At 37.4% G+C, this 22,102-nt stretch overlaps 1 protein-coding gene across 39 annotated transcripts in view; it reads right to left on the bottom strand.

The window, feature by feature from the left end:
• PBRM1 (polybromo 1) overlaps nt 1–22,102 on the bottom strand; it is a 108,718-nt gene that overhangs the window by 67,538 nt on the left and 19,078 nt on the right. For 32 of the 39 annotated variants that reach the window (XM_070776530.1, XM_070776533.1, XM_070776519.1 and 29 more), the window contains 7 exons: nt 19,115–19,258; nt 17,808–17,924; nt 15,195–15,263; nt 14,063–14,161; nt 10,934–11,016; nt 6,635–6,730; nt 5,949–6,040 (listed from right to left, as the gene is read on the bottom strand). In XM_070776530.1, the coding sequence (XP_070632631.1) occupies nt 5,949–6,040; nt 6,635–6,730; nt 10,934–11,016; nt 14,063–14,161; nt 15,195–15,263; nt 17,808–17,924; nt 19,115–19,258 (700 nt within the window). The remainder of the gene's footprint in view (nt 1–5,948; nt 6,041–6,634; nt 6,731–10,933; nt 11,017–14,062; nt 14,162–15,194; nt 15,264–17,807; nt 17,925–19,114; nt 19,259–22,102) is intronic. The other 7 variants (XM_070776535.1, XM_070776537.1, XM_070776536.1 and 4 more) reach the window with 1 other exon arrangement.

The raw sequence follows: 22,102 nt of genomic DNA, 5'->3' as shown, positions 1-22,102 counted from the left end.
TGGAGATGCCATTTATCAGGTTAGGAAAGTCCCCTTCTATTCCTAGTATGCTTAGCTTTTATCATGAATGAGACTTGTAGTTTAATCAAATGCATTTGTCGAGCAAACATCATGGTTTTGCTCCTTTAATCTACTAATACAGTAAATAATTCTTTTATCTTTTATGCTGAACTAACCTAGTATTCCTGAAATAAACCCAACTGTGTTATTGTGTATTACAGATACTGGCCACCTCATGCGAAGAGTTGACTCATTGGAAAAAGACTCTGATGCTGGGAGGGATTGGGGGCAGGAGGAAAAGGGGACGACAGAGCATGAGATGGCTGGATGGCATTACTGACTTGATGGACATGGGTTTAAGTGAACTCCAGGAGTTGGTGATGGACAGGGAGGCCTGGCGTGCTGCGATTCATGGGGTTGCAAAGGGTCGGACACGACTGAGCGACTGAACTGAACTGAACCTAGTATTCCTGAAATAAACCCAACTGTGTTATTGTATATTACACATACTGCTAGATACAGTGTGCTTATGCAGACTGCAGATACTACTAGATACAGTGTGGTTATATTTTGTATGGTTTTGGTTTTATATCAGATTCAAAGAATAAATTGCAGAGTTCTTTTCTTACTCACTGCAGGAGTTTATTATATAATTCTGTTCCTTGAATGTATGGCTTGGTGTTTTCAATGCAGGAGTATCTCTAATTAGCAATTTAATATCTTTAATGGTGATATGACTAATCAGTCTTTTTATTCCTGAATCAGTTTTCAGGCATTTATCAGTTTCTAGGAATTTGTCAATTTTATCTAAACATTCAAATGTATTTGCATTATGCTGTCTTTACATGCTCTATATGCTCTCTTTTTCCCCTAATATTTTTTTATTTGTGCCTTCTATTTCTTTATAATCTTGCTATAGATTTACATATTTTATTAAGAGCTGTAACAGGAAAATTTTTGACTTCACTGATCTTTTCCATTAGAGATTTCCTTTCTAAAGAATTATCTCCTGTCCTTGGCTTTACCATCTTTTATCTAACATCTCTGTTTTTCTTATTATTTACTTATCTTGGATGCTTGTTAGTTCAATAACTTTCAGCTGCTTTTCTTTCTGAACAGAAGCAGTCAGAACTATAAATTTCCTTCTGAAAGTATCACTTTAGTGGCACCTCCACTGTTTTTGATATGTATTATTTTCATTATTGTTACTGTTCAAATTTAAGTAATTAAATTTGTATTACAATTACTCCTTTTAAAAATTTATTTTTCAAAAAAAAAAAAAAAACCACATAAGCAAAAGATCGTGAAGCCTGTGAAAGGTTTCTGCTCCCCAAGTTGGTGGAAAACACTAAGTTGGCAGATTGGATTTTTAAATAAAGATCTATTAAAAAAAAAAAAAAAAAGTAAAAAATTCTTTTTCATTATTAGTTGCTATCACAGCCATATTACAGTCAGAAGTATGGTCTGTATAATACCTGATCTTTCAAATTTGAAATTTGTTTTATGGCTAAGTACATGACCAATTTTTGTAAATCTTCCATGTGAACCAGGGAAGAACATGTATTCTCCAACTGTAGAATACTTGCCTGTTAATAACCAACTTGTTGTGGTAGGCTGAATAATAAGCCCCCACACAAATCTATGCTCTAATCCACAGAACTTGTGAATATTACCTTAAATGGCAAGACACTCTGCAGATATGATTGCAAGGAATCTTGAGTTTGGGAAATTATCCTGGATTAATCTCTAGGCACTATAGGATCCTTATGAAAGACAGGCAAGAATGTCAAAGGAAGGAGATGGGGTGACATGTAGAGATTGAAATGCTGTGTTCTCAATGCAGAGGAAGAGGCCATGAGCCAAGGAATACAGACAGCCTCTAGACACTGGAAAATGTAAGGAAGTCCATTATCCCCTACAGCCTCCAAAAGGATACCGGCCTGCCAACAACCTGATATTAGATTTCTGACCTTCAGAGCTGAAGGGAATAAACTTGTGATGTTTTAAGCCACTAAGTTTGTGGCAATTTGTTTTAGCAGAAATAGGAAACAAATAAACTTTTGAGGAATTATAGTCAAATCTTCTCTGTCTCACTGGTTTTTTTGGCTGTGTATCTAGCAATTGATAGAAGCAGGCTCCCACTCTAACGGCAATGTTGTCTCTTTCTCCAAGAAGTTCTATCTGCTTGCTTTATATATTCTGAGCCCTTTTAGGATTTATCTGCCTGATGCAATAAACTTTTTAATCAGTATAAGGTAAATCCATTTTATCTTTGGAAATGCATTGTTTGAAAGTCCAGTTTAGCAAAAGTCAACATGACTAGCGTCTGGTTATTATTTGCCAGGGGTATCTTTTTTACATTCCATCCTTTTACATTCACTTTCCTGTATATTTAAGATGTGTCTCTTGTAAGCAGTATATAACTTGATTTTTTAAATACCCAATCTGGAACTGTCTTAATCGGCAAATTCAGGCCACTAACATTTATTTCAGACGTAATTTTTGGAGCTGTTTCTCTGTTTCCATTTATCACATTTCTTCTATGTTTCTTTTTGCCTTCTTGCCTTATTTTGTGTTGGTGGGAGAAGACTGGAAGTTTTATCTGTTTTTCGTATCCTACTGTCCACCTCACTGCTCTTCTTAAAGTAACTTCAAGTACGTGCTGTTCTCCACCTCCTTCACCACCCTTCAGGGAGACACAATGTGGTTTGCCTCTAAAATGAATAACCTCGCCAGTCTTCTAGGCTGGACATTGTGGCTGGTGTGTGTGTCCCCTCAGCCCCTGGGCACACCATTGCAGCACTCATCATATTGATGTCTGCCGACAGAGATATAAGTGCTGCTGGAAACCTGTGCCAGATACTGCCATCCCCTGGTGCTTCTTCCCCAGGAACTGGGGCTACGAAATCAGCAATTTGGTTAAAAATACAAGCACAGAGTATGAGGCCCAGTTGAGAAGGCTGCCATCACCATCTCTGTTTGGATATGATGTAATCGACACCCTCTTCAGAGCTGAATATCAGACATCCAATCGTTTCCATTTTAAGATCACTGATTTCAATAACATGCGCTATGAAGTCCCCCATGAAAATGTTAAGCTCTTTGATGGGAATGCTGATGCTTCCAATTTGAGCTATCATCTAGAAGTCATTCACAAACCCTTCAGCATCAAGATAATGAGGGCCAGCAACAAAAGAGTCTTGTTGGACACCAGCATTGGGCCCCTCCAGTTTGCCCAGCAGTACCTGCAGCTCTCCATGCGACTGCCCAGTGCCAACGTGTACGGGCTGGGCGAACACGTGCACCAGCAGTACCGCCACAACATGACCTGGAAGACCTGGCCCATCTTCACCCGGGACGCCACCCCTACCGAGGGCATGATTAATCTATATGGAGCTCACACATTCTTCTTGTGCCTAGAAGACACCAGCGGCTTCTCTTTCGGGGTTTTTCTGATGAACAGTAACGCCATGGGTAGGAAACATCTCTTTATCTTAGCAGCAATATGTCTTGGAATGCTGCTTTTATAAAAATGGTTTTCATAGTGAGATCATTCTTTAAAGTTGAAGGTATTAATATACTAGACCTATAATATATTTCTATAGAAACTGAAACTCAAACATAGATTAACCTGTTTACAAATCCAGTTCAAGCTGGAAGCTATTTTCATTGAAAACTGATTCAGTATTCTCTACTGATGCAAGTTACCCATAATATTTTATAGATAATAGACTCCACTGATAAACACCTTCCAAAGATACCTGTGGATTTCAACATCAAACCATGCTGTCTGTTTGTATACAACAAGGCTGTGTTTGGCAGGGTTTCTCATAGGCCACCCCATCTGTCTCTAGTTTCTGCACTAATGGTACTAGAATAAGAGTTCATTTTTATTTTTTAACTGTAAGCTCATCTAATAAGGTTTTAAAAACTTTTCCTTCAGGCTAAATCACTCACAGATCCCAGGCATTTGTATTTTTATATGGTCAGATAAGAACAGATTTTGTCCTTCTTTCTCTTAAAAAATAAATTCATTAGTATTTTATTCATTTAATATTTTGATATTCTGGTGAACTGAATATTTTGATGAACTGATGAATTGATATTTTTATGGGCTGAATGTTTTGATGAACTGATGAATGATATTTTGATGATGAATATTTTGATGAACTGAAGAGCCTCTTGATGAAAGTGAAAGGGAAGTGAAAAAGCTGGCTTAAAACTCAACATTCCAAAAGCGAAGATTGTGGCATCCAGTCCCATCACTTCATGGCAAATAGATGGAGAAACAATGGAAACAGTGACAGACTTCATTTTCTTGGACTTCAAAATCACTGCAGATGGTGACTGCAGCCATGAAATTAAAAGACACTTGTTCCTTGGAAGAAAAGCTATGACAAACCTAGATTGCATATTAAACAATAAAGATATTATTTTGCCAACAAAAAAAAAAAAAAAAAAAAATAAAATGAATAACCTCAAGATGCCAAGCCACACTTTCAATTCTTATGTCTTCTTTCCATCAGCTTTCTTGTTGCTCCAAGATCATGAGTTATCCTTTCTTTGCTATTTTCACTGTACCTAGCCCTAAAGCTGTTTCCAGGAACAGGAAGCAGAAAACCAAGTATATTAAACTTTGACTAAATTAAGGATAAACAGGTTCTGAAGAACACCCTGAAGGATCTACAACACACAAATTTGGTTGGCATCTACTTTGTTTTACTACCTGAGCTTACTAAATAAGAATCCTCTTGTGACAAAAGTACTATTTATTAAGGGAAAAAAAAAAAGCCAATAAATGCTTTGTAATAATCTTATAAGTGCTATGATTTTCCTTCAATTTGTTATACTACTATAAGGTTAATGAAGTAACCAAATGCTAGAAGTGTGTGTCACTTCTATAGTTGGCAAAAAAGAAAGCTAATGAAAAGAGAAAAGTTTCTTTCAATTTTTGATAAGGACTGACTTAAATTTAAAAAAATATAATTCTGTAGATGACAATCAAAAACTTAAATTCATACTTTAGTAGTCTACAGTAATTATGAATTTCTATAGATTTAGTAGAAAATAAAAATACAGCTAGAAAAATCTTTTGTGTCACACTTGATTATAAAATCAAGAGTAATTTCATAAAACAAATTTTATCTCTACATATAAAAAATACCATAAAATAAAAAAATATTACATCGCACTTAGGAGGAAGACAGAAAATACACCTCTATAGCTGTTCTTTGTTACTCCTTTATGAAGTGTGTGCTTTTACTCAAATTTCTAGTGCCCAATTATTTAAATGAAAGTTTACCATAATTTACAGCTATCTTTAAATCATAAGCTCCAGGTGAAAAGACATTCTAGTCTACTGAAAATGTAAGCCAGTGACCTGGAAATCTAAAGTGACGTGAATGTCTTCCTGGGATTTCCTGACGGTGTCACTAGTACTTTGGGCTCTCCTGATGACTCAGTGGTAAAGAATCTGCCTGTAACGCAGGATTTGCAGGAGACACAGATTCGATGCCTGGGTTGGGAAGATCCCTTGGAGGAGGAGATGGCAATCCACTCCAGTGTTCTTGCCTGGCAAATCCCATGGACAGAGGAGCCTGATGGGTTATAGTCCTGGGGTCACAAAGAGTTGCACATGGCTGAGCACACACATGCATGCATGACTAGCACTATTTACCATCATAGGTTTGAAACCAGGATCTGCTAAGGCTATCAAAACAATTGTTTTTGCACAAGTATTTATTTACTTAGATTCATGCTTTAACACAAAATAAAGCAGTAGTAAGTTCTTAATAAGTTTGACAACCAAGAGTGCAATCAAAATGTAACAAAACAAGTGTGTCCTCCAAAAACAGACAAACTTCCAGCCAGACCAAAATAACTGCAAGTTTCCTTAAGAAGAAGGATTCACTGAGATGACATATAACTAGTCACAGCTTAATGCCTACCAGCTAAAGCAGCATCCTCTTCACTTTCTGAGCCATACTGAAGTGCCATGGTAATTGCAGATAAACGACCCCCTTGGACTGCTCTTTTATTACTACAAGGAAAAAACAAGCAATTAGAAGGCAGGGAAAGATGTTATAATAATTCGGTTACTTTACAGGAAACAGGAACTGTTAATAAGGCATTCACATCAAAGAAAGGGTTTCTATTCAGCTGCCTACTCAATTTACTTTGTACTTTTTTATATCCCCCACAATCAATCTTAACCAAGAAGACTAAGTTTTTCCTCAGAAAAGAGGGACTAGAGATAGAAAACCCTTAAAGCAGGCTACTTGCAGCACTATTCCTTTTTTATGAAAAATAAAGATTCATTCGTAATTGCTGGTTAATTCTGAAGATGCTCATATTTTAACAATGAAAATAACATCTATTATGAACACAAACTCTTTCAGTATTTTACGACACATTTTACTGGTAATTTTAAGCACTACCTGACGCACACTTTCTGCTTAAGCATTTCTCAGACATGAAGTCAGGCCTACTATACTTTTTAAATAAATATCTGACAACAAAGTTTCATAAAATCAGCCAACTACACTCAAAGATATTACTTCAAGATAGTCATCAAGAAAATGCTAGCATGCTTATCCTCATAAACATGGGTCAGCTCTCAGACACTCTCTCTCACCGGTAATACTTGCTAGTGGGATTTCTCTCTTCACCAAGGCTGCCTTTACTGTGCGAAGGACCTGTCAGCCTGGTTGCAGCCAAATTTGATGAAGTCCTATCCAGAGACAAGGTTAAAAAAAACTCAGAAAACTAACAGCTGAAATCATAATGCTGGATAAACAAAAAGAAAACAACCATTTTCTTTTTCTTTTCTTAAAAAAAGATACACTCTGGGACTACCCTGGCGTTCCAATGGTTAAGACTCAGTGTTTCCACTGCAGGAGGCAAACGTTCCATTCCTAGTTGGGGGAACTAAGATTCCACGTGCCACAGGGCATGGCGGGGAATGAGGGAGGGAAGACTCAAATACTGCCGAGCCTCTACTATGCAGGAGTCTTTGCTCCAAAATCTGGGACTCTGCTACAAACAATAAAAGATGGACAGGGTGCGGAGAAAAGGGAACCCTCTTACACTGTTGGTAGGAATGCAAACTAGCACAGTCACTATGGAGAACAGTGTGGAGATTCCTTAAAAAACTGGAAATAGAACTACCATACGACCCACCAATCCCACTCCTGGGCAAACACACCAAAACTGAAAGAGAAACCAGAACTGAAAGAGACATATCTACCCCAATGTTCACTGCAGCACTGCTTACAACAGCTAGGACATGGAAGCAACCTAAATGTCCATCGGCAGATGAACGCATAAGAAGTTGTGGTACGTACACAATGGAATATTACTCAGCCATTAAGAAGAACACATTTGAGTCAGTTCTAATGAGGTGCATGAAACTAGAGCCTATTATACAGAGTGAAGTAAGCCAGAAAGGAAACACCAATACAGTATATTAACACATATATATGGAATTTATAAAGATGGTAATGACAACCCTACATGCAAGACAGCAAAAGAGACACAGATATAAAGAACAGACTTTTAGACTATGTGGGAGAAGGTGAGGGTTGGACGGTATGAGAGAATAGCACTGAAACATGTATATTACCATATGTAAATAGATGACCAGTGCAAATTCAATGCATGAAGCAAGGTACCCAAAGCGGGTGCTCTGGGACAACCCAGAGATGGGGAGAGAGGTAGGAGGGGGGTTCAGGATAGTGGGACACATGTACACCCATGGATGATTCATGTCGATGTATAGCAAAAACTACAATACGGTAAAGTAGTTAGCCTCCAATTAAAATAAATTAATTAAAAAAAATTATGCTTATAGAAGTTGCCAATGATCAGATGTTAAGTTAGAATATGTTGGCATAAGGGCATTTTTCAATTACTGATATGAAAAAACTTGTTTCTGCTGAATTAAAAAAATTGAAGAGCAAAATCTGGAACTCTGAGCAAAAAAAAAAAAAAATACACCAGAGTTGATCCCAGACAGTTTATGGTTACTGCAGTGACCAGAGGATCCAGAAACATAGCAAATGTCAAAGTCAGAAAAAAGCTACAAAAGCAGCCACTCGATCTTTCCATTTCAGATAGAAGCAAATGGAATCCTAGAAGTAAGACGTGTTCAAAGTCACAGTCCCAGCACAGGATAAGCTAGAATCTCCCGACATCTGGCTAAATACTCTTACAGTGAAAATATATGCATCCTACTATATAGATGCAAATATCACAATATTATAAGCATACTTTGTTTCATCATGCTTTGTTTTATTAAATGTCACATATACTGCCTTTTTTCTTTTTCTTTTTACAAACTAAAGGTTTGTGGCAATCCTAAATCGAGCAAGTCTGAGCACCACTTTTCCAAAGGCATTGGCTCACTTTGCGTCTCTGTGCCACATTTTGGTAATTCTTGCAATTATTTCAAACCTTTCCATTATTATTATACTTGTTGTGGTGATCTCTGATGCTATCACTGTAAATACTTTGGGGAACCATGATCCATGATCCATGCCCATGTAAGACAGTGAACTTAATAAATGTTGTGTGTGCTCTGACTGCTCCACCAACCAGCTATTCCCCCATCTTTTTCCTTTCTCCTCACTCTCCCTATTTTCTCATACACAAGAATACTGAAAGTAGGTCAATTAATAACCCTACACTGGCCTCTAAGCATTCAAGGGAAAGGAAGAGTTGCACTTTTTTTCCAGTTTCAAGCAAAAGCTACAAATGATTAAGCTCAGTGCGGAAGGCATGTTGAAAGCTGAGATCAGCCGGAAACTAGGCCTCCTGCACCAGTTAGCCAAGTCACAAAAGCAAAGGAAAAGTTTTTGAAGGAAATTAAAAGTACTACTCCAGTGAACACAGAAATGATAACACAGTAAGACAGCTTTATTGCTGATAAGAAGAAAGTGTTAGTGGTCTAGACAGAAGGTCAAACCAACCACAACAATCCTGTAAGCCAATCCATAATCCAGAGCAAGGGCCTCTCTTCAATTTGATGAAGGCTGAGAGAGTTAAGGTGGGGAATAAAAGTCTGAAGCTAGCAGAGACTGGTTCATGAGGTTTAAAGAAAGAAGTCATCTCTATAAAATATAAGTGCAAGGTGAAAGAGCCAGTGCTGATAAAAAAGCAGCAGCCAGTTATCCAGAAGATCTAGCTGAAATTATTAATAAACGTAGCTATACTAAATAAAAGATTTTCAATGCAGATAAAATATACTTATCATGGAAGAACAATCCAAGGCTTTCACAACTAGAGAGGAGTCAGTGCCCAGCTTCAAAGTTTCAAAGGACAGGCTGACTCTCTTGATAGGGCTAATGTAGCTGGTGATTTAAAAGTTGAAACCAGTGCTCATTTTACTATTCTGAAAAATCCTAGGGCCCTTAAGAATTATGACAAATATACTCTGCTTGTGCTCAATAAATGGAACAACAAAGCCTGGATGACAGCACATCTGTTTACAACATGGTTCGCTGAATATTTTAAGCCTGCTGTTGAGACCTACTGCTCAAAATTATTTCCAAAACAGTACTGCTCATTGAAAATGCACATGGTCACCTAAGAGCTCTGATGGAGATGTACAAGATTAATGTTGTTTTCATGCCTACAGACACAATATCCATTCTGCAGCCCACGGATCAAAGAGAAATTTCGACTTTTAAGTCTTATTATTGAAGAAATACATTTCATAAGGCTATAGCTGCCGTGGATAGTGATTCCTTTGATGGATCTGGGAAAATTCAACTGAAAACTTTCTGGAAATGATTTGTTATTCTAGATGTCATTAAGAACATTTGTGATTCATGGAAAGAACATGAACATCAACAGGAACTTAGAAGAAGTGGATTCCAACCCTCATGGGTTACTTTGAGGGGTTTAAGACTTCAGTGGAGGAAATAACAGGAGATGGGATAGAAACAGTAAGAGAACTGGAATTAAAAATAGAGCCTGAAGATGTGACTGAACTGCTACAATCTCATGATAAAACTTTAACACTGACGAGTTACTTTGTATGGATGAGCAAAGAAAGTAGTTTCCTGAGATGGAATCTACTTGTGTGAAAATGCTGTGAAGACTGTTTAAACAGCAACAAAAGACTGAGAATATTACATAAACTTAGTTGATAAAGCAGCATCAGCATTTCAGAGGACTGACTCCAATTTTGAAAGTTCTCCTGTTATCCAACAGCATCTCATGCTATAGACAAATCATTAGAAAAAGAAGAGTGGACTGACGTGGGACACATCATTGTTGTCTTATTTTAAGGAGCTGGCACAGCCACCTCAAGTTTCAGCAACCACCACCCTGATCAGTCAGCAGCCATCAACAGAAGCAAGACCATTCACCGGCAAAAAAGATTACAACTTGCTGAAGGCTCAGATGATGGTCAGCATTTTTAAGCAATACAGTCTTTTCAAATTAGGGTATACACACAGCTTTTTTAGACCTAATGCTACTGCACACTTAACTACAGTATAGTGTGAACATAGCTTTCATATGCATGGGGAAAGCAAAAAACTTGTGTGACTCACTTTAGTGTGATATTCGCTTTATTGCAGTAGTCTAGAAATGAACCCAGTTATCTCCAAGTTTTGCCTATATATACATGTATTATATGTAATATGCATTATACAAATATGATATACAAATATTTACACACATATTTGTACAAGGCAATAAAAGTACATAGTGGTGTTAAATTTTAAAATTTGTTTCTTTTTAAATAAAGCCCTTCAGCTACAATGAAGGGACTGATTAAGAGTTATTTAACCCTATTCTCTTCAGAATCATATTAGCAACTGTAAATATAACCTTGAAATGCAACAGCTTGTTTTTCACTATATTGATTTCACTAGCTATTTTGACAAATAATAAAAGCACAAGAACTTTAAACATTTTTTTAACCTACCTCATTCGAAGGCTTGACTTTGTCATTTCATGTTCAATTTCTGCCTTTTTCATATAAAATATTTTTTTAATAGAATTTGCATCCTGTTAAGATAAAATTACTTAGCTTAGAAAAAGTATAGAAAAAAATGGGCAGTTTAAAACGCCCTCCATCACGTACTGGACACTTTCTATGGCACTCCTTGCATGTGGAGTAGCCTTCCATCCAACATGCAGACAGCTGCATCCTCTAACCTTTCCACAAGCTTTCAAAGCATCTCCGTAATTAAATACAAATTGAGAAGCCTCTCAGCTCTTCCACAACTAGCCAGCTGAAAGATAAAGATCTAATGCTGAACAGGGAAAAACCGGGGTGAGAATACAATGGACTCTACCTGTGTACACTAACCTAAAAATTGAAACAAAAGTATACTTCTAAGATTAAAGAGTAGGCACATAAATTCTGGATGAACATACTCGCTTAAATTAATAGCATATAGCAAATTCAGTTTCCCTTCACTCCAAAATTTAGTTTAGGACCATTAATCAGACCGAAAAGCAAAATTCTTAATTGCATCAACAACTGGTACTATACTACTCAAATCTCTTATCAAGGATTAACAATACAAGGACTTCATTCTTGATTTTCACTCAAAGTTCCTTAATAAATGCAAGATAAAAATTAAAATTAACTACCAAAAGCAACTGAGTCAGCATTCCGTAAATCTAAATGACTTTATTCCCAAAAGGTTTTCTGAGCACCCTTTGCTAAGTTCCCAGTGATAAATTATTAATTTGAGAAATTTCTACAAGCAACAGTTCATTACAGTTCATTTTGTAGAAGGACTACAAAACTTCTAGGAGAGAACTGCAAAGCAATGAAAGTCATTTTACATTGTATACGATACTATACAGAGTGACTTTTATATCATTGAGGTTTATATGAAGGGACTATATCAATATTTAACTACAAAGTGGACCAAAAATGAACCTTGTGTGGAATAAAAAGAAACATAGGTGAATGGTTTAGAACCAAGGATCTACAGTCAACTGATTTTCAACAGGGTTGCCAGGACAATTCAACAGGGAAAGAACAGTCTTTTTAACATAAGGCACTGGATGAACGTGGACTCCAACCTCACACCTACCTCACGTATATAAAAATAAACTCAAAATGGCTCAAAAATCTAAATGTAAATGCTGCTGCTGCTAAGTCACTTCAGTCGTGTCCTACTCTGTGTGACCCCATAGAAGGCAGCCCACCAGGCTCCCCCATCCCTGGGATTCTCCAGCAAGAACACTGGAGTGGGCTGCCATTTCCTTCTCCAATGCATGAAAGTGAAAAGTGAAAGTGAAGTCACGCAATCGTGTTCAACTCTTAGCGACCCCATGAACTGTAGCCCACCAGGTTCCTACATCCATGGGATTTTCCAGGCAAGAGTACTGGAGTGGGGTGCCACTGCCTAGAACAATAAAATTCTTAGAAGAAAACATAGGTATAAATCTTTGCAGCCTTAGATTAGGTAATGGTTTCTTCAGTAAGACATTAAAAGCACAAGAAATCTAAGAAAAAACAGACAAATTGGGACTTATCAAAATTAAACACTTAATTAAAATTGAGAAGTTTTTTTCTTGGGCATGGGGGGGATGGGATGGGGGGTGGGGTGAGGTTGGGTAGGGGTCCTGCAGCACACAACATGTGGGATCTCAGTTTCCCAACCAGGGTCTGAAACCCCTGCACTGGACTGCCAAGGAATTCCCAAAATTAAAAACTTTTGTGCGTCAAAGGATATCATCATGAAAATGAAAAGACAGTATATAGAATGGGAGAAAATATTTGTAAATCATATGTCGTCTATTGTTTAGATGATAAAAAGAAGTGTAACAATTCAACAATAAAAAGACAGTTAACCCAAGTTAAAAGGGGGACTAAAAATCTGAAAATTTTTTTTCAAAGAGTAAGAAAGGCCAATATGCACATGAAAAGATGTTCAACATCACTAATCATTAGAAAATGCTAATCAGGGGATTCCCTGGTGGCCAAGTGGTTAGGATTCCAGGTTTTCACTGTTCACTGAACTTGTTGGCCCCAACTACAATGATGGGGCACTGGCAAGGAAAAAAAAAGGCTAATCAAAACCATAATTCGACACTACTTCATACCTACTAGAAATAAAACAAAACCAAAAATAGAAACTAGTATTGGTGAGGATGTGGAGAAATTACACTTGCACATTGCTAGTGGGAATGTAGGTGCAGTGGCTTTAAGAATAATTTAAAAACAATTTTAACCTCAAAAAAGTTAAAAATATAGTTTACCATCTGGCCCAGCAATTTCATTCCAAGGTACGTATTCAATAAAAATGAAAATATATGTGCATATAAAAACTTAAACATGAATGTTCACAGCAGCATTATGTATAATAGCCCCAAAGTGGAAGCAACTTAAATGCCTAGCAATTGATGAATGAGTGACTAAAACATGATATATAGATTTAACTGAATACTATTTGGGAATAAAAAGAAATACATGATACAACAGGAACACCTCGAAATCATGATGCTAAGTGAAAGAAGCCAGTCACAAAGGACTACAAATTGTAAGGTTCCATTTATATGAAATGTTGAAAACAGGTAAATTCACAGAGATAGAAAGTAGACTGGTGGCAGTTGCCTAGGGTTAGGAAGACTGGGAATGGCAACCCACTCCAGTACTCTTGCCTGGAAAATCCCATGGGTGGAGGAGCCTGGTAGGATGCAGTCCATGGGGTCGCTGAGAGTCGGACACAACTGAGCGACTTCCCTTTCACTTTTCACTTTCATGCACTGGAGAAGGAAATGGCAACCCACTCCAGTGTTCTTGCCTGGAGAATCCAGGGACGGGGGAGCCTGGTGGGCTGCCGTCTATGGGGTGGCACAGAGTTGGGACATGACTGAAGCGACTTAGCAGCAGCAGCAGGGAGACTGGGAGGAGATGGACAGTGACTGCTAATTCATTGTGGTGACGGCTACACAACTCAGTGAACATACTAAAAGTCATTAAATGATACACTTTGGGTAAAATGTATGGTATGTGGTTCTGATACAAAAATATTGGCTCTAAATTAAAATCTGTATTCTTATCAATGAAAGCAACAACAACAAAACTAACCTTGAACACTTGAGAACCAGGCTCATTGTAAGTTTTGGCATTTTTTGCTAGGAGATCTATATCTTTGGCCATTGCGTGAATACTCTTGTAGCTTCCATTCTATAGTAAACAATAAAATACAGCAGTTATTCTTAAAAGACAGTTAAGCAACATGACCTTAAAAAAAAACTCCATATATTTTTAAACTCTCACCATACTCTTAAGACTTTATTGGAAAGTACATATGTGAACAACATATAAAGTCATCTGCTCTTTTATAGACTATTACTACTGTCCATTTACAAAGAAGTTTTTGAGATAGGTAACAAAACCAGAGCTACATTATTCTCATAAAAACAACTTATATTTTTAAAAAAAATCAGATAAAGTAAAAGTTGTTTTATTTACCAAATATACAGTGTTTACTCTGGGCCAACCACTGTTCTAAATGTTTCATGAAAACTAATTCATTAAAGAGTACAGACATTGGAGTGAGACTATCTGGATTCAAATCCTAAGCCTTAAAAAAAAAAATCCTACCTCTTCTCATTAGTTGATGACTCAGGCAAGTGACTTACCATCTCTGTGTTTTCGTTTTCTTATCTGTAAATAACAGTATCTTCCTCACAGAGGTGTTATAAGAATTAACTAGCCAACACATAGCAATTGTACAGCAATTCTATCTATACTGCTGAAGACACAGGGAGGGGGAAACACAAAGAGGACAGAGCATTTTCACTAACCTTACACTCTTAATGTTTGTTGTAGTTAACTTTTACTCTGAAATATCCTAAAACTATTTGGAAGCCAATAAAAATAAACAAACCTTTCATTGACAATGTACCTTTCACAATCAAAAATGTCCATGACCAATGTGCTTTAATTTTTGTCCTGAGAGCAAAACTTACTAAAACTATAACACTTAAGTCAATGAAAATTTTGCTTTCCTTCCTACAGAAAAAATGCAAAAGGGATGCTATGCTGATTCCTCCAAAGCTATACTCAGTAACACCTCTAATTTGTTTATATTACATTGCTATTAATAACAACTCCTTACAGAAATATCCGCTTCTGTTCTTTAAAAGGCCTAAAAAATAACCATAGGCCAATATGCCCTAAACCACATATTTCTACATATGGTACAACTTCATACCTGTATCCTCTGGGCAATGGTCTTGAGATCTATAGGCTCCTTAATAATTGCATAATAGTCTGGATATTGCTGAAAAACAAAACCCAGGCATGCTTAATAAGTGCAAGTATCCAGCTAATGAGATAACAAGGAAGTACACTGACCATCTGTTAATCAATTGAGCAGCTTTTGAGATAAAAGCTAAAGACACAGTTGTACAGCATATTTTTTGTTATACTTGAAGCAGAAATCATTTGATTTTTACAAGCTTCATGAGATACCCAAGAGCACACTGTAGGACTTTACAGTTACTTTTTGGTTATATAACTAATATACCACAATTTAATGTTTTTAAATTTCCTAAATCCACAGATCACACAATTTTATATTTAAGATCCCAAGATATCTATGTGGGGAAATGAAGCAGAGGTTTTCAAAGAGTTTATTATAAGATCTTTTAATTCAGCAATCTATAACACAATTATATCCTATTTCATATGAAATACTAAGGACCTATAAGAAATCAGGGTGCAAAATTATTTAGTTGCTAAGTCACGTCTGATTCTTGTGACCCCACATACTGTAGCCCGCCAGGCTCCTCTGTTCATGGGATTTCCCAGGCCAGAATACTGGAGTGGGTTGCCATTTCCTTCTCCAGGGGATCTTCCCAACCCAATCTCTATTCCTGACTGAGCAGCTTCACTTTTTACAGAAACTGTACTTTTATTTCCTCACTGTGTTTAAAAAAAATACATAAAATTTACTGTTTAACCTTTTTAAGTGTACAGTTCAGCAGCTTTAAATACATTTACATTATTGTGCAACCATCACCATCATCCATCTCCAGAACTTTTCATCTTCCCAAGCTGAAATTTCATACCCTTTCAACAATAACTCTCCACCTTCCCCTCCTTCAACCCCTGGAAATCACAATTTTACTTTTTCTTTCTATGAATTTGGCTGTTAAGTACTTCCTAAAGAAGTATCATACAATATTTAGAAAAGTACATACTTCCTAAAAGAAGGATCATACAATATTTGTTCTTTACGACTGGCTTATTTCACTTACCATGATGTGTTCAGGGTTTATTCTTATTGTAGCATGGGTCAAGACTGTCATTCTTTTTAAAGGCTGAATAATACTCCACGGTGTTTATATACTACACTTTATTTATCTATTCACATATCGAGGAACACCTGAGCTTTTTCCATGTTTCAGCTATTGTGAATTATACTGCTAGGAACACGATTGTACAAATATCTCATTAAGACCCTGATTTCACTCTTCTAGGTATATATCTAAAGCTGAATTGCTGGATCATATGATAATTCCATATGCAGTTTTTAATCAACTGTCATACTGTTTTTCTTTTCTTAACATTTTAAACATATGACAAACATAAACCAGTATATTTTTTCTAATCAGATTCACACTTCAGACAGCAGTGTTCAGATACCCTATTTCTAATGTCATAATTGTCCTACAACTAGTGTTGTTGATGACTGATGGGTAAAGCTACACGCCACCTGTCAGTCAACAAACACTTCTTGCAAGCCTCTGACATGCTGGGTTCCAACTATATGACAGGGACACAAAAGAAAATATGTCAGAGTCTTCATCCTTAAGAAATTCAGTCCTTGTTCTTAAAGAGAAAATGCTCACAAGGAGTTATAATGGAGTACTTCTTAAAGTATGTGTACAGTGGAGTACCTCTGAAAGTATGTCCTTATCCAGAAATACAAGAATGTGAAGGTCAAAGAAATTTTTGCAGTTCCAAAAGCTAAAGTGGAACATCAGCTATGTTAATTGCTCTTTGGGTGTGAAGACACATGGGGCTCTAACACTTTTAAAGGGTTCCACTGGTCTAGAAAACCTCTTCCATGTTGGGGTAGAAGAGTACTTATCAGGAAGAAGTGAATTATCTTCCTCTCATTCTGACTCTTGAGCAGAGAATATTTCTTCTCTTTTATAAATAAAAGGTTTAATTTATGTGCTTATTTTATCACTTAAGAATCATGAATCTAAAAAAAAAAAAAAAAAGAATCATGAATCTTAGAAACAACCTACAACGTGGATAAATCATGAAGATACTAGGCTAAGTGAAATAAGCCAGACACAAACAAATACTGTATGATTTCTCTTAAATGAGGTACTTAGTGTAGTCAAGTTCAGAGGAGCAGAACTGTGGTTTCCAGGAACCGGCAGGAGGGAAAAGTAGGGAGTTCCTGTTTAATAGGTAGGAAGATGAAGAAGTTTTGGAAAGAAATGGTTGTGACAGCTGCACAATAATATGACTGCACTTAACGCCACTGAACTTTGTACTTAAATTGGTTAAAAGGTAAATCTTAGATTATTGCATATTTTACGACCACAAAAATGAAAAAACAAACAAAAACAATTTCTAATCATAAAACCAAACACACAAACAAAAAATCTATAACCTTTTGCTGAAGTAAAATGACAGAACATATCCTATATGCTTACTGCTAAGGCCATGAAGAGGATCTCTCGGCTACCTCCAACGCCTTCCATTACCCTTACTCTATTTACTAAGAAGTAAGAGAATTTATGAAGTACTTAAAAAAGAATAAAATCAACACTTTAATCCACTTGTCTTTAACTACATCACTTACCACTTTAGAAGGCAGCTTCTGAAAAAGTTCGCTTATGAGACGTCCTGATGGATTTGTGGCTACAACTATGGCTTCAAGAAGCTGCTCCAGGATCTCCTTCAAGTAACCTGGAGAAGACTGGGAGTACGGGGGTATGAGGAATGAGAGACGAAAGGAATAAGAAAAATCCAAAAGTAAATACTGATATTAAACAGCTTCTAAAATTTTAAAGCCAATTCAAAAGAGCAACTTCTAAACTTACATTAAGTACAATTTTCATGAATATCACACTTTAGACTCACAATAAATATTCAACATATAAGACAAGTGATTAGCTGAGACTCCCCTACCACACAGCTCAGAGAAGAATCAATGTAACACTGATGAAAGCAGACTAGAATACTCATATTTAAGTCATTTACTTACTAGTTAAAATGTAACACCAAAGTTAGCTTCAAAGAGGAGAATTATGTCCTATAAGCAAGATTCCTCTCCTCCCAGCCCAACCAGTTACTCTGGAAACGTGTTGCAGATGACAAAGACAGCAGGGTGTATGAATGCATTCACAAAACTTATTCTCTGGATGTCTATTTAAAGTTGCAGAGGAGAGATGCAATTCCTTTTACTGTTCTTTTTCCTCTTTTTAAACATGTGCACTCAATCAGCAAGTATTTTCAGTCCCTACATGTCAGGCAGAATCTAGATGTCTGAATAGGTGAGCAAGGTGATAGCTTTTTGGAGCTATCATTCTACTTGAGGAAGACAGAGAGTAAACATATAAACTAATACTAGACACTTATTCCACATACAGTGATAAAAACTGAAGATCACACAACAGCATGATATGATGATGGGAAAGGAGGAGCAGAGAGCAAACAATCTGATAGAGTGGTTAGGAAAGTCTTTTCCCAGTTTACATTAAGTGATGTTAGAATAATGCAAAGGAGATAGTCACAGGCAGAGCCAAAGGAAGCAGAAGCACAAGCAACTGCAAAATTCCAGAGGCAGGAAGACACGTGACATGTTCTAGGAACAGAAACCAACCTAACCCACAAAAATATTCCTAACTAAGGTGATTCCATCAACTTTGCAACTTTCAATCACAACGCAGCCTGCCTTTACATAATACCTCAATCTAACAACACTGGTTGTCCCAGATCCCTTGTCATTGGAGTGGGGCTCTCTGGTTGTGTGTCTGTTTACCCTTCCAGTTACCAACACGACTGCACAGAAAGCCTAGCTGCAACAGTGGCCATGAGAAATCACAAGCAGGGGCCTTGTCAACCTCCCAGCAGCCGATCCACCACCCATTCCGGTGGCACACGTACTCCTTCCGTCACTGCGCCTTGACTGTCTTGCCCGTCTTCATCATCATCTTCGTCATCTGCTTCTCCCTTCTGAACAAACTCATTTCTTGTTCGAAGGTACAAATCCCAGAGTTTGCAAGCAGCTTTATATTCAGGAGAATCTGGCTGTACATTAGCAAAGAGAAGAGGAAAAGATATCACTTAGCATTTTATTAGAAATCAATGACTATTTCTAAAGCATCCTGTTCCAACAGATTGGTACACTAAGATATAACTTTGAAAACTATCACAAATTTTAAAATTCTTATAAGTAAATGATACATGGGCCTCAATTCTCTTCTGAAAAACTAAGTGTATGTTTTAAAGGCATTCTGAAATCAAATAATTTTATTAATTCTATTTATGTCCTATCTCATTACAGAGAGACTTGAAGAATATAAATAATTTGCTAAATTAAGGGTAATTATTACTAATACACTTTGCATGAACATTCATGCAAAGATGGGCTCAATAAAGGACAGAAATGGTATGGACCTTAGAGAAGCAGAAGATATTAAGAAGAGGCAGCAAGAATACACAGAAGAACTATACAAAAAATATCTTCATGACCCAGATAATCACAATGATGTGATCACTCACCTAGAGCCAGACATCCTGGAACGTGAAGTCAAGCAGGCCTTACGAAGTATCACTATGAACAAAGTTAGTGGAGGTGATGGAATTACAGTTGAGCTATTTCAAATCCTAAAAGATGATGCTGTGAAAGTGCTGCACTCAATATGCCAGCAAATTTGGAAAACTCAGCAGTGGCCACAGGACTGAAAAACATCAGTTTTCATTCCAATCCCAAAGGAAGGAAATGCCAAAGAATGTTCAAACTACCGCACAACTGCACTCATCTCACACGGTAGTAAAGTAATGCTCAAAATTCTCCAAGCCAGGCTTCAGCACTATGTGAACCATGAACTTCCAGATGTTCAAGCTGATTTTAGAAAAGGCAGAGGAACCAGAGATCAAATTGCCACCATCTGCTGGATCATGGAAAAAGCAGTAGAGTTCCAGAAAAACATCTATTTCTGCTTTATTGACTATGCCAAAGCCTTTGACTGTGGATCACAATAAACTGTGGAAAATTCTGAAAGAGGTAGGAATGCTAGACCACCTGATGTGCCTCCTGAGAAACCTATATGCAGGTCAGGAAGCAAGAGTTAGAACTGGACATTGAACAGACGGGTTCCAAATAGGAAAAGGAGTACGTCAAGGCTATATATTGTCACCCTACTTATTTAACTTACATGCAGAGTACATCATGAGAAACACTGGGCTGGATGAAGCACAAGCTGGAATCAAGACTGCCAGAAGAAATACCAATAACCTCAGATATGCAGATGACACCACCCTTATGGCAGAAAGTGAAGAAGAACTAAAGAGCCTCTTGATGAACGTGAAAGAGGAGAGTGAAAAAGTTGGCTTAAAGTTCAACATTCAGAAAACTAAGATCATGGCATCCGGTCCCATCACTTCATGGCAAATAGATGGGGAAACAGTGCAAACAGTGGCTGGCTTTATTTTTGGGGGCTCCAAAATCACTGCAGATGGTGATTGCAGCCATGAAATTAAAAGACACTTACTCCTTGGAAGGAAAGTTATGACCAACCTAGACAGCATATTAAAAAGCAAAGACATTACTTTGCCAACAAAGGTCCGTCTAGTCAAGGCTATGGTTTTTCCAATAGTCAGGTATGGATGTGAAAGTTGGACTATAAAGAAAGCTGAGCACCGAAGAATTGATGCTTTTGAACTGTGGTGTTGGAGAAGACTCTTGGGAGTCCCTTGGACTGCAAGGAGATCCAATCAGTCCATCCTAAAGGAAATCAGTCCTGGGTGTTCACTGGAAGGATTGATGTTGAAGCTGAAAGTCCAATATTTTGGCCACCTGATGTGAAGAGCTGACTCATTTGAAAAGACCCTGATGTTTGGAAAGATTTAAGGTTGGAGAAGGGGACGACAGAGGATGAGATGGTTGGATGGCATCACCAACTCAATGGACATGAGTTTGGGTAAACTCCAGGAGTTGGAGATGGACAGGGAGGCCTGGCCTGCTGCGGTTCACGAGGTCGCAAAGAGTCGGACATGACTGAGTGACTGAACTGAACTGAACAGGTTACTCATACACTAAGAAAGACAATTTAAAGGATAAGACCCAATTTAAGGGGTACAAGTCTAAATGAGAGAAGTTAATGACTGCCTTGATTTTCATTTCTATTCTTCAACTATTTAAAACCTTATTTGAATATTTTCTTTTCTTGAAGGATAGAGGGGATAAACTAACCAAAACTTTCCAGTAACAACAATGCTGGATGTAATGTAAAATGAACAGTAAACTTTTAAAAATGCATCCATGTGCTGCCAGTAAGGAATAAGCAGTGTTCACAAAAGCAAGAACAGAGTAAAAGTCGGAACCTGGATAAGCAAGCAATACACTGAAGCCAATGTTTACCTTGAGGCTACCTTTAAGACAAGATGCTTATAGTTTTCAAGAGCTTTAGCTTTCAAATGTCTTTGAGGCTACAAGGACAAGAGACACAGGCCAGGCTCCACCATAAGCTGGGACTTCAAAGGCTATGGCTGCAGTGTAACTGGGAATTAAAAACAAATCAGTTTCTGTGCTGCCAAGGAACAAGGTAGACCACCCACCTCAACCTCCACCCAGCTCAACCCATGGCACTGCAGGGAGAGGAGAGGCATGAGATAAATCTCCTCTGAGAACTCTTCAGCATAAGCTAGTCCTAACAAAGAGAGGCCAGATAAGCAACCTGAGATAAGCAACAAATCTTCTCCAGAAGAACTTCAACTTAAGAATCTCCACAGTCTCCAAGAAATATAAGCTCATAGTCAAAATGGATGAAACACGTGTGACTAAGAGTCACAAGAGAAAGCAAGCATAAATGACAGCAAACACACACATGTAAGTAATTCAGGTACTAAATTATCTGCTGTAGAATAAAA

The sequence above is a fragment of the Bos indicus genome, chromosome 22 (assembly GCF_029378745.1).
Source record: "Bos indicus isolate NIAB-ARS_2022 breed Sahiwal x Tharparkar chromosome 22, NIAB-ARS_B.indTharparkar_mat_pri_1.0, whole genome shotgun sequence".
In the NCBI taxonomy this organism is placed as follows: Eukaryota; Metazoa; Chordata; class Mammalia; order Artiodactyla; family Bovidae; genus Bos; species Bos indicus.
Note: the sequence above shows the minus strand (reverse complement) of the source record. Positions and strands in the feature narration are given on the sequence as shown.